This window comes from Nematolebias whitei, chromosome 21 (assembly GCF_014905685.2).
Source record: "Nematolebias whitei isolate Nwh7 chromosome 21, NemWhi1, whole genome shotgun sequence".
In the NCBI taxonomy this organism is placed as follows: domain Eukaryota; kingdom Metazoa; phylum Chordata; class Actinopteri; order Cyprinodontiformes; family Rivulidae; genus Nematolebias; species Nematolebias whitei.
In genome coordinates this window covers 3,745,898-3,759,250 of record NC_056518.1, presented here as the reverse complement: position 1 = coordinate 3,759,250, position 13,353 = coordinate 3,745,898, and the positions used below count along the sequence as shown (strand labels likewise).

Genomic DNA, 13,353 nt, shown 5'->3' with positions numbered 1-13,353 from the left:
TATATATATATATATATATATATATATATATATATATATATATATATTAAGACCACAAATGAAAGATAAAATGTATTTATTTATTAACCTTTATTTAACCAGGCAAATCCCATTGAGATCACAAATCTCTTTTGCAAGGGGAGGCCTAAGCCTGAAGGCAGACTAACATCATGTATGTTTTTGGTCTGTGGGAGGAAACCGGAGTACCTGGAGAAAACCCATGCATGCATAAAGAGAACATGCAAACTCCACACAGAAAGACCACAGGTCCAACTGGGGATTGAACTGCTAACCACTGAACCGTCGTGCTGCTAAAAAAAGCAAAACCATAGCTAAAATTTCAAATAAGTAAAACTATAGCTAAAGGCTAAAATTAACGCAACACAGTGTTTCCCCTAGATAACTTGCCATGGCTGGGCGCTCGTCTCGTCCATGATTTTTGCTTGGAGGGGGGCGGGGGTGTTAGTGAAAGAGACAGAGGAAGAGACACATGTGAGCTGCGAGCTGTTTGTAGGGCAGTTTTCGGGGGTGGGGTGTTTCAACGTGAGGGAAGAGACAGCATGAGTTCTGCCATTAGCTTTTAAGCTAGCGCACCTGTATTGCGCACTGCTAACAGCATTATGCCAGTGCTTCTGGTTGGGGGGGGGGGGGGGGCACAGTTCGGTTTAGTAGCTGGGGCGCTTGGTTTTGTTAACGCGGCGGGGCGGGGTGCCCTGCTTGTATAATGGTAGGGGAAACACTGCAACAGTAAGTGAATGCTAAAATAACATAACTCTACCTAAATGCTAAATTTTGTAACACTATAGTTTAATAGCTAAAACGTAGATGAGTTAAAAGTTTAAAAACTGTAGCTGAAAACTAAAAGTATCAAAGCCATAACTAAAAGGCAGAATTAGCAAAACAGTAGCTAAAGGCAAAAAAGCTAAACTTGAACTACTGTAAAAACAAAAGCTACCAAAATAGTTGCTGAAGCTAAAAATGGCTAAACCATAGCTAATTGCTAAAAAATAGCATAACGGTAGCTAAAAACTATAGTAAAACTGTAGCTAAAAGCTATTAAAAAAATTCTAGCTAAAATTAGCAAAAGCTTTGGAACAGAAACAGCCTAAAATAAATAAAAATGCTGACTAAGAGCTCAGAGAACACTGTTTTTGAAGGAGTTGAAGATAACTAATGGATTTTTCATGTTTGTTTTTATTATTATTATTTTAATTTTTGCCAAATTAAGGTAAATAATTTAATAACTTGTGACACACAATTCCCTATTGGGTCTAATTTTTTGATATCTAAATGGTTAAAAGTAACTGAAAGTTGTTTCATTGCAACAACAAAAAAATGTACTGAAAAAACTAAACATAAAAAAGCTGTGTAAATATTGAGTCTAACTAGAACAAAAACCAAACAACAACTTTAAACTAGAGTTGCATTCCAGATAATGAACAAAAATCATTTTAATCTTTTCTTCAGGTCAATCAGCTAAAACTTTGAGAGGACAGTCTGTTTATTAAAATTAAAAGTTTTGATGTCCATATAATGTTGAATTCTAAAGGATTTGCTCGAGGTTCACAATAAAACTTCACATTCTCATTGCATGATCATGTCAGTGTAGATTTTTTGATTTCACAAATACATTTTGTGAAATTTCACAAATACAAGATAAAAAAAATGGTTTAATTATGAATGTCAAAATGTTTTTGTGTGTGTGTTTATAAAATTACATTTTTACAAACATTTGAGTACTAAATAACTGACCCACTGCACCATAAACACAGGGTTATTATTTGTTTTTATTTAGATTTTTTTATTTATTTTTATCATACTAGTTAAATGTTGAAAGAGTAAAAAGAAAAACATGAAATTTGATTGGCTCTTGAGTACATGAGACCTCCAGTATGAACGCCAGATTTTGTTCTTCGACTTCTTGTGAAGCCACCAGTAGGCAGCCGAGCAGTCTTAAGAGGTGCTGGATCATGTGTGTGCTGTTTTTATCTTGTTCTGCCCAGCCCCCACCTTGTGAAGCCCCTGAATACTGCCACGCATACTGAGGAGAAGCGGTCAGTGCTGGCCACCAGCCTGGAGAAGCTCAAGTCCACCATCCACCCTGGAAGGGGCAGCCAGATCACCGACCAGGAGACAGACAGGAGAAAGGTCTGCTTCAGTTTGTTCGTTTGATGAAGTACAAAGCTGTGATAGTTTGATTCATGCAGATTTGGAGCATTTAGAGGTGAAAATCATATGATACACAGGGTTTCCTCCAGGATTTATTTTAATTGTGGTGGTGGGCTGCCTGCAGGGGGTGGGGATGTTATTGTTGAACACGACACCGGTAATACGACTGTAGAGAGCAACAACATCATTTTAATTATTACCATTTCAAACTGAATGTTTTTGACAAACATTTATTCAATATCTTCACACTGTACAAGTGAAATGACAGCTTTAGTATCTAATAATAGCAGTTTGCAGCCTGGCTGAGGTCACTTTATCCTTCTAGGTTTCTTGAAAAAAGCTCTAACACCCTGTTGTATGGGAACTCAGACTGAGGGGCCCATTGATGCTGAGTAGCACACTGCTGCCAGGTGGTCCCCTTGCAGCCTGTTCCTCAGGTCTGTCTTCACCTACACATGAAAACAATTGAAAGTTTAGGAAATGAGAGAAACCAAACCATCTTTGCCTGACTTACTGTTTACTATTAACCAAGTGTCTCACCCTGTTCATTGTAGAGAAACCTCTCTCACAGTTTCCTGATGCATGCTCAATAATCCAGGTAGAAAAATCCAAAAAAGTTCAATCTGGTCCTCTGGACATTCAAAAAAAAAAAAAACAAAGCAAAAAAATCTAGAAACGTTTCGTCTCTCATCCAAGAGACTTCCTCAGTCTGAGGTGCTGTATTCAGCTCAGTCTCTTAAATAGCACCTTCTCAGAGTGGATCAACCAGTTTGCTGCTGACAACCAAAACCAGCTGCTCACATGCTCAAGAAGGACCATCAGCCTAACAATGGATCGTTAGCACACTGATGGCTGTTTACTATTCACAGAGGGCTGAGTGATACTAGCAATCACAGCATTGTAAGAGGGGGACAGTTGAACCCGGAGGCCTCCACCACTGTTTAATGATGGACGATTTATTTTCCCAAAGATGGCCTCCTTTACTCCTCTCTCAAACCATCGTTCCTCTCTGTCCAGGATGTGAACATCTTCATCCTTGAAAGAGTGACCGCTGGCCTGGAGATGAGTGTAGACCACAGAATCCTGGCCTGATGATGTTGATCTTCTGTGCTGGGCCATCCTTACAAGAACAGGCTATAAGAAGGGTTACAAGAAGAAGTTAATAGATTGCCTGAAAAATTTGGAGCAGGACAAGGCTATTGACCGTTTTCTGTACCACAGACTGTACCCAGGGGAGGCCACACCTAGTCTGTATGGTTTACCTAAAATCCACAAACAAGGTGTACCTTTAAGACATATTGTTAGCATGATTAACTCTGTCACTTACAATGTTTCCAAATATCTGGCGTCTGTACTCATCCCTTTAGTTGGCAGCTCAGAACACCACATACAGAACACCATTGACTTTGTGGATAAGGTGAGGGATGTCATCATGGAGACTGATGAAACAATGGTCTCTTTTGATGTCACATCATTCTTTACTTGCATTCCTGTTGATGATGCAGTAGAGTTGATCAGTTTAAGATTAAAATCAGACACCACTCTGAGCAGCAGGACCACGCTTTCCACAGAACAACTGTGTCAACTCTTGAAGCTGTGCCTACAGTCAACCTACTTCACATATGGGGAGCAATATTATAGGCAGTAACATGGGTGTGCTATGGGGTCTCCAGTTTCTCCTATTGTTGCCAACCTGTACATGGAGGAGGTACCATACCATACCATACCATACCAATTTATTTATAGAGCACTTAAAACAGCAACAAGGCCAACCAAAGTGCTGTACAAAAGAAAACAATCATGCACAGCGGACAGGAAAACATAAAATAGAAATACAGATACAAATAGCAGCAGAAGCTAACTAAAATGGCCAACAGTGTAGAGTATAGACCGGACCAAAACAAATCACAACATGGTAAAGGCAAGAGAATAGAAGTGGGTCTTCAAGCGAGACTTAAAGACTGAGAGTGTGGGAGCCTGCCGGACACTCAGTGGCAACTCATCCCACAGTCGTGGACCATAGGTAGAAAAGAGAGCCTTGACGTCCTTTTCAGGGACACCACCAAGTCATCGGTTCAGGTATGTTGACGACACCTGGGTTAAAATCAAATCTCAGGAAGTCCAACATTTTACTGACCACATCAACTCTGTGGATAAATACATCAAGTTCACACGAGAAGATGTAAAAAATGACAAGTTGGCTTTCTTGGACTGTGAGGTCGCAGTCTCTGATAGAGGACATTTGCAAACTGAGGTGTACCGCAAACCCACCCACACAGACCAGTATTTGCAGTTTGACTCCCATCACCCATTGGAGCACAAGTTAGGAGTCATCAGGACTCTGTATCACAGAGCAGACAGCATCCCCACTAACTTGGGAGCCAGGCAGAAGGAGAAATCCTACACAAGACAGGCTCTAGAGCAATGTGGATATCCTAAGTGGGCCTTCCTGAAAGCAGAGAAGAAACCCAAACTGGACTCCAGTCAGCCATCAGGTGAAAAGGAGGAACCCAGACCTAGACCAGTGGTCATTCCATATGTTGAGGGAGTATCAGAGAAACTGAGACGTTTATTTTCTAAACATAACGTCCCAGTGGCTTTTAAACCCCAAAATACATTACGGCAAAGACTGGTTCATCCCAAAGATCCAGTCCCCCGGCACAAACAGAGTAATATTGTGTATGCTGTTCAGTGTCAGGAGGGCTGTGATCAGTCTTACATCGGGCAAACTAAACAGCCACTGGCCAAAAGGATGGCCCAGCACAGAAGAACAACATCATCAGGCCAGGATTCTGCAGTCTACACTCATCTCCAGGCCAGCGGTCGTTCTTTTAGGGTTGAAGATGTTCACATCCTGGACAGAGAGGAACGATGGTTTGAGAGAGGAGTAAAGGAGGCCATCTTTGTGAAAAGAAATCGTCCATCATTAAACAGGGGTGGAGGCCTCTGGGTTCAACTATCCCCCTCTTACAATGCTGTGATTGCTAGTATCACTCAACCCTCTGTGAATAGTAAACAGCCATCAGTGTGCTAATGAGCCATTGTTAGGCTGATGATCCTTCTTGACTATGTGAGCAGCTGGTTTTGGTTGTCAGCAGCAAACTTGTTGATCCACTCTGAGAAAGTGCTATTTAAGAGACTGAGCTGAAAACAGCACCTCAGACTGAGGAAGTCTCTTTCATGAGAGACGAAACGTTTCTATATTTTTTGCTTTGTTTTTTTTTTTTTTTTTTTTTGAATATCCAGATGACCAGATTGAACTTTTTTGGACTCTCTCACAGTTGACAGATGATATGGGCACTGTTAATGCAATGGCTGTGAGCTGGCTCAAGCATGGGTAAAACTGTCCCCATTTGTCATTCTGGGATGCCAGTTTCACCATCATCATGTTGAGCAATTGTAATGCTTAATTCTCACCTTGATTGGTGTTGTACAGCCATGGGTGGAACTTGGTTATTCCAGTCCAGTTTGGGTTCCAGCCAGATTCTCTGTGCTTACTTTTTTCTTTCCTCTCTCTCCTTCCCTCTCTTCTGCCCCACCATACTCACTCTCTACTTCAGCCTGTGTGCTTGTCTAATATAATTGGGAACAGTTAAATCTGATTTTTTTTTCCTGATTAATTGATGAATCAGCCAAAAAAAAAAAAAAAAGTTTTAATTTCCACCTCTTTATTCCAAAATTAAACATTTGACTGACATAACAAATCACACAAAAAACAGGTTGCTACTTGACTATTCTGTAAGTAATCAGAATCAGACTCAGAATAAGCTTTATTATCATTGCACCAAGATACAACGAGAACATGTACCTGTACATGCAGTCGTCCGGAAGATGGACATAGTGCACGAAGCTGCTACTATAACTAAGCGCGGCCTCTCTTATCCTTATCAGAATAATAATCTTAGGAAACGGGGGAGAAACATGAGGGTAGATAGTGGTATTACAATAAAAGATCTTTCACATCTTGTCTATCAGGACACAATTTGAGACATCAAAAAAACTCTACCAGCAGCACAATTAAAACATGATTACATTTGCATTTGACGTCAGGGTGTTGAGATTAGTCCATGAGCGCTTTTCAGATCAGCCACAGTTTCTGAAGATGTTGTTTCAGCCAGCAGTTCTGATAAGCTTGCACAGAAAGTTCTCTGGCGGGCGACAGATGAAGCTTTTGTCCTTGGTTACTCATGACCCAGGAGAAATTTTATACTTTGCCCATTCCAAGGCTGTCGGAAGTCAGATTCAGATAAACTTGATTGTTGTTTTTCTTCAGGCAGACAGATTTATTTCTTCAGCCTTGAGTCCATCTGGACATTCTGGTTCCAAAATAGCCTAATTGTGGGATTCCCCTGATCCATGTTATGAGTCTCCCTCAAGGTTGAACCCACCACGCTGATGAGTCCCAGAAGCCGCAGGTGGCCTGCGATTCTCATAAATCGCCTCCTCCTTACAGTTTAGTTCATAAACCAGCTGATTTTGAGTACTCACAGCACGTATCAAACCTTCACACTGACTCTGAAGCTTTTCCAATGGCAGAAATTACTGCCGATGTTTCTTCAATAGTTGATAAAATAGAGCCCCACCGATGCTAAAAAGCAGAGTCCCTCCTATCATAATTCCAAATATGTAAATGTCTTCAACATCCTCCTGAGACAGGACTGAGAGGAACATCAGCTGCCACACTCCCCACGGGTCCATGACGTGCCCCACAGCGTGCGTCTCAGCTGGACACGCAGGTTCTCCAGGACCTTGTTGTTTAGTTTAAAAAATCTTGCCGAAAGTGTTTAACGTCCAGGATACCAGATCCATAATCTTAATTTACGTTTGGGAGATATGAACCAGGCGCTTCAGACACACACAGAGCGAAGCAGGAGGAAGGAAAAACGGGGGAGGAAACATAAAAGCAGCCACCTGGATCGAAAGCCAGGGAGGGGAAAAAAAATATGGAATTAATAAGAAATAAAAAGCTTGTCAAATAGCTTCAATAAAAAATAAATGTACACAAAAATACATACAAACGTATGCTTTATACCTGCACAATATGTAGCTACTTTGTAAAATGTGTCTTTGAGGGAAGAGTGTAACCTGGATTAAAAGTGTGGATCATTGTAAATAGTAAACGGACTGTACATAGCGCCTTTCTATCTTATCCAGATACTCAAAGCACTTTCCAACACAAACTGTTTTCTCATGTACCCATTCATACAGAACTCTACTAGATCTCTACAAAGCTAATTGAACAAATTATTCTAATGAGACTAATCAGAGCTTTATATCACATTCATACACTGATGGGACACACATCAGAGGCTATGAGGGGTTCAGTGTTTTGTCCAGGGACACTTGGGCATGTGACTGCTGGTGGATTCGAACCCCCACTCTAGCCACTCAGCCACCCACCCCACCCCCCCATTGTAGTGAAGCCTTCGTCTGCAACCTGATTAGTCTCATTAGAATGATTTGTTCAATTAGCTTTGTAGAGATCTAGTAGAGTGCTGTATGAATGGGTAAATGAGGACACAGATTATCCTGATGCATGCTCAATAATCCAGGTAGAAAAATCCAAAAAAGTTCAATCTGGTCTTCTGATTGATTGATTGATTGATCAATCAATCAGATTGATTGATTGATTGATTTTTATTGTCAATTCTGCATATGTACAGGACATACATAGAAATTGAAATTGCGTTACACTCCTACTCAAATTGCAGCAAACAACAACATTAGCAAAAATAAACTAACACAACTAGTTATATAAAAAAATGTAAAAAAAAATATAAAAGTGAACAGCAGCAGGACCTCTGATGCAACGTGCTCAATAGTGACTAACAGGAGACAAAGGGACGCTGACTGAAGACAATAACATGATGAGAGGTAGATAATGGATGTGCAAGGCCAGAGTAAACAATAGTGCAATATAAAGTATAAACCTGAGAAACTTAGTAAAGTGAAGGTGTGCATACCGGTTCTATATAGGGTCACAGTTATGTACTGATGAGGTGATTAAGTGGAAATGACAATACCAGAATTACCAGAATAAAGAATAAACAGGACGAGTTGATCATAACAGTAGTGCAAAATATAATGCAATAAACAGTAGAGTGAGCTTGTAGGCTGTTAAAGTGACCGATTCATGAACTATTCATAAAACTAAATAAATGTCCCAGAGCAGTTTTGAAGGGGGGGGGGGGGGGGGGGGGGGGGGGGGGGGCAGGAAGACATTCAAAAAAAAAAAAAAAACCAGCAAAAAAAATGTAGAAACGTTTTGTCTCTCATCCGAAAGACTTCCTTAATCTGAGGTGCTGTTTTCAGCTCAGTCTCTTAAATAGCACCTTCTCAGAGTGGATCAACCAGTTTGCTGCTGACAACCAAAACCAGCTGATCACATGGTCAAGAAGGACCATCAGCCTAACAATGGATCATTAGCACACTGATGGCTGTTTAATATTCACAGGGGGTTAAGTGATACTAGCAATAACAGCATTGTAAGAGGGGGACAGTTGAACACGGAGGCTCCACCCCTGTTTAATGATGGACGATTTCTTTTCACAAAGATGGCCTCCTTTACTCCTCTCTCAAACCATCGTTCCTCTCTGTCCAGGATGTGAACATCTTCATCCCTGAAAGAGTGACCACTGGCCTGGAGATGAGTGTAGACCGCAGAGTCCTGGCCATCCTTTTGGCCAGTGGCTGTTTAGTTTCCCCGAGGACACAGATTGTTGTAAAGAGCTTTGAGTATCTTGAAATAAGATAGAAAGGCGCTGTATAAGTACTGTCCATTTACCATTTAACCATTGACAGAGGCCTCATGTCAGTGACGATCATGTTAAGGATGCTTTCAGTCAAGACAGTTGCTTGCTGTGGTGTGCATGATGTCTTTCCATCATGAAGCTATGTTTACATGCGCAAAATTATTTGACCGGATTGAAATGTTTTCAGATTAAGTAATTCAAATGTATCGTTTACATGGGCACAATCTGTTTACTACGAGCGTTTACATGCAGCGGACTTTGTTCTGAACAGAAGTACTGACATGCGCAGAGTGGTAAAATGTCCTTAAAAAAAACACCTAAGAAGAAGTTCTGCTTCCGGTTTACTTCCGGGATGAATGTAAAGAAACCGGAGCACCCAAAATGAACCCGCGACAGGTTTTAATGATGGTGGAGACGTTGCTGCACTCCCTGACTGAGCTACAGGTAATACAGATCATTTTGAACTCTTTCAAAGTTTCTAATAGAAATGTTGTATCGCTCACCGACCAGTTTTGCTTTTCTGACATGCTAATATTATTAGCATTAGCCAGGTGGAAATGACATAAGGTCGCACATGCGCAGTCAGATCAGTTTTTCATGATGAGAAAAAAATGAACAGATCAAGTGTTTACATGGACACCGTTCGGGTTATGAATCGGAGTAAACCACCCGTTTCGTTCTGATCACAAATTATTTTGGATCGTGCTGAATAAACAAAAACTAACCCGAGCAGGGTGTTTACATGACGCTTTTTATTCCGAACGGCCGTTTGATCCGATTACTTATGTCCATGTAAACACAGCTATTGTTTTTTGTTGTTTTTTGGAATGAGAACGAGTATATATGTATTATAGGCTAATTTACAGCAACGCAAGAAATGCCTTCTTTCACTTACAGTGTTGGGTTAAGGCAAGTAAGTAGCCCAAAGAGCAATTAAACACGCACACACACACACACACACACACAAAATAATAATTACACACATTTGAGTAGATGTAATAAATTACTTTAATTCCTGTTTAAATGCAATTCATCCTTCCATACAATGTAGTGTCTTCAGACTTTGCCAGCAAATTAAAATGTGAAGCTTAATCATTAAATTATTACCATCTTTGTGTTATTTATAAATCATATTTAAACACTGCTTGCTTGTACCATTTAAATTGAAATAAAAAGTAACACACGCACACACACAACATATAAAATACTTAATTATACACATCTGAGTAGATATAATAAATTACTTTTATTACTGTTTAAATGCAATTCATCCTGCCATGCAATGTCTTCACTCAGACTGCCGGCAAATTAAAACGTGAATCTTAATCATTAAATTATCACCATTTTTGTGTTAGTTTTATTTATAATTCACATTTAAAGACTGCTTGTACCAATAAAATAAAAAGTAACACACGTCATTAATCCCTAACAAACAAGCAGCAGCTTCAACTACCAGAGACTGACGTTACGTTTTCTCACTTAGAAACAACAAATGTAGGATATTGTAGACTTACTCTGCTGCTGAGCTCCTTCATCCAAGCCGCGTTTGTTAGTTTACAACTTCGACATGTTTATGTTTTATCAGTGTGGTTTTCCCGTGCCATGTCATCACTTTTCAATGCCGCATGTTACGCATTTTTTAGCTTTGTGAAGCGTCATGTGCTCCCACACTTTTGAGGACTTAGATCGAACTGTTTTCTCCTTGTCTGTCATTTGTAAAATTTACTTAGGGGCTGTTTACACAGCACATATTTTGAGTGCATCTGCAGCTTTCTCTCTGCGGTTCTGCTGATCATTTACACGACACCAGTGACCCCCCTCTTTGAATCCGGAGGTTTCTGAACCCACCTTCCAGAGTGGAGGTTTTTCTCTGACCCCCCGCTGATAATGTAAACATCTCCCGCTGAGGCTTTGTGTTAAACCACATGCGCACGCACGCACGGACAGACGCTATATTTCTATCAACATGGCGGCGGATACACTGCTTTCTGAACTACGACTGATAGAATATATTTTAATCTCGTAGTTAATCTACGTCAGATTCCAGGTGCTGTGACCAACATCTGTGTTAGAAGAGACACAGTCTGATACAGTTCTAATGTCACTGTTTATAGAACGAGTCACGCGCACACGTCGCGCTGCACTATAACATCTAAATGTGCTAAATAATAAGTTTAATAATAATAAACAGTATTTATGTTAGTGTGCTAGATATAATGAAGCTCTGAGCTAAATGAAGCTATCTGGACATTATGTAATTCAAATTTTAAATTATGTTAAACATATTGCGTGTTACTAACGTTGAAAATGAAGACATCAGGTTTAATTTTTATTTATTTATTTATTCAACACCACAGACTGTATGTCATACAAACACTGATAATTAAACTGAACACACTATTAAAAACACGTTAACTGTAAACTACATTAATTAACTGGACTCTGTTTTTTTTGGGGGGGCGGCTGTGGCTGAATGGTTAGAGCAGTCGTCCTCCAATGTGAGAGGTGGGGGTTCAAATCCACCAGCAGTCACATGTCGAAGTGTCCCTGGGCAAGACACTGAACCCCTCATAGCCTCTGATGTGTGTCCCATCAGTGTATGAATGTGATAAAGCACTGATTAGTCTGTTTAGAATGATTTGTTCAATTAGCTTTGTATATATCTTTTAGAGTGCTATATGAATGGGTAAATGAGGACACAGATTGTAGTGTAAAGCACTTTGAGTATCTTGAAATAAGATAGAAAGGCGCTATATAAGTACAGTCCATTTACCATTTACAGTCCATTTAAAATTTGTTGTCACATCTGGCTCCTTCAGACTGTCACTCCTTTGATTAATGCAGCTTAAAACATTCAATGGATTGAATAAAAGAACTGAGGAGAATTTTAAATAAATAGTTCATCCAACATCTTTCTTCAACGTCCTCCTGCACTGCACCTGGGCCAAGCCTCGTTCAGAACCAGTCCGCCTGGTGGAAGGACAGCTCCTTCTTCTTTCAGGAAAAATAAAAAAATAAAAACTCAGTTGGTTGTTGTGTGATCGAAGTAAACACAAACTAACATTATTAAGAACGTTGAATTACCTGCTGTAATCAGCTACTGATTATCATGGAGTAAAGTCCGACATCGTCGACTCGGTTCTGGTCCACTCATCGACCGGTGTGGAGCTGTTAGACGAAGCGGTCCCGCTTGGCGTCAAATCTGTCGACTCTTATCCACAATCCAGCCAAAATCCAGCTTTTACTTGTTGTTAAATTGTTGTTAGCTGAGCTTTTTAGCTCACAGGAAAGGAGCGTGCCGAGGCAGCACGCATGCGCATTAGGTGAAGGTACAAAATTCACAGCGCCATCTAATGACCTGGCATGGTAACTACAGCGGATTCGGGAGGGTGAGGGGGATTCCTGCGGATTCATATTAACACAAAATCCATCCGTGTCAACGCAGATCTTTTCCTCTAATTAACATACAAAAAAAACGACGTTTCCCCCCATCGTGTCCATGTAAATAGGGCCTTAATTTCCTTTGCAAACACTGCCTCTGCTCTTGGGTTCCTTTTTTTCCACTTTTTCTCTCCCTTTACTTTTAACTGTTGACTCATCTCTATTTTCACAGAGCGGTGCTGCACTGAAGCAGCGTCACAGGCAGGAGCCAGCAGTATTGGCTTTTCAAAATATAGTAAATTTTAACGTTTCATGATATTTAAATGTATTTCAATTCTATATAAACCTTTATTCTGAAGGTGTAGTTGCCTGAATTTTACTGTGGTGGTGCGCCACGATTAATTACATGTAGAGGAAACCCTGATACAGTACTTGATACAACGGTCACAATGCACATACCATTTCCTCATTTGCTGGATTAACACCTTGTCAAGTAATCATTGGATATACTTCTACAACTAATTACCTTCTGGAGACAATTAGATTCAATATGGCCACCACAGCTAAGAAACATCACAAACATATAAATGGCTATAACTCAGGTGTTCACATGGGGTCGAGATAGGGTAGACGTAGGGCAGCCGACTTGGGACCAGAAAGTCCCCGCCATTCCCACATCAGTGTTCCCCGTGCCATTTTACAAATGGGGCGCCCTGCCCCATCAACAGAACCGAGCATCCCACCTACCAAACCCCACCCCAACCACCTGTCGGCACTGACGTAATGCTAAACTAGCGGCTCGTAATTTAGGTACGTTAGCTAAAAAGCTAAAGGCAGCCTTTTCCCTCATGCCGAACCAATCCTCCCCACACACATACACACACATACACACTCGAAACCTGTTGGTAGAAACAGCACACGGCTCAGATTTGTCTCTGTTCCCCACGATAAACATAATCTGTCCGTACAGACAGTGCGCGGCTGAGACCTGTCTCTCTCCTCTCCCCCACCCCTGCTCTCAAACTGTCAGTGCAAACAGTGCACAGCTTTA

General features: G+C 40.7%; 1 protein-coding gene across 1 annotated transcript in view; it reads left to right on the top strand.

Moving 5' to 3' along the window:
* rab11fip5a (RAB11 family interacting protein 5a (class I)) overlaps positions 1–13,353 on the top strand; it is a 95,183-nt gene that overhangs the window by 77,026 nt on the left and 4,804 nt on the right. The window contains exon 4 of the mRNA XM_037695269.1: positions 2,004–2,148. Within this exon, the coding sequence (XP_037551197.1) occupies positions 2,004–2,148 (145 nt within the window). The remainder of the gene's footprint in view (positions 1–2,003; positions 2,149–13,353) is intronic.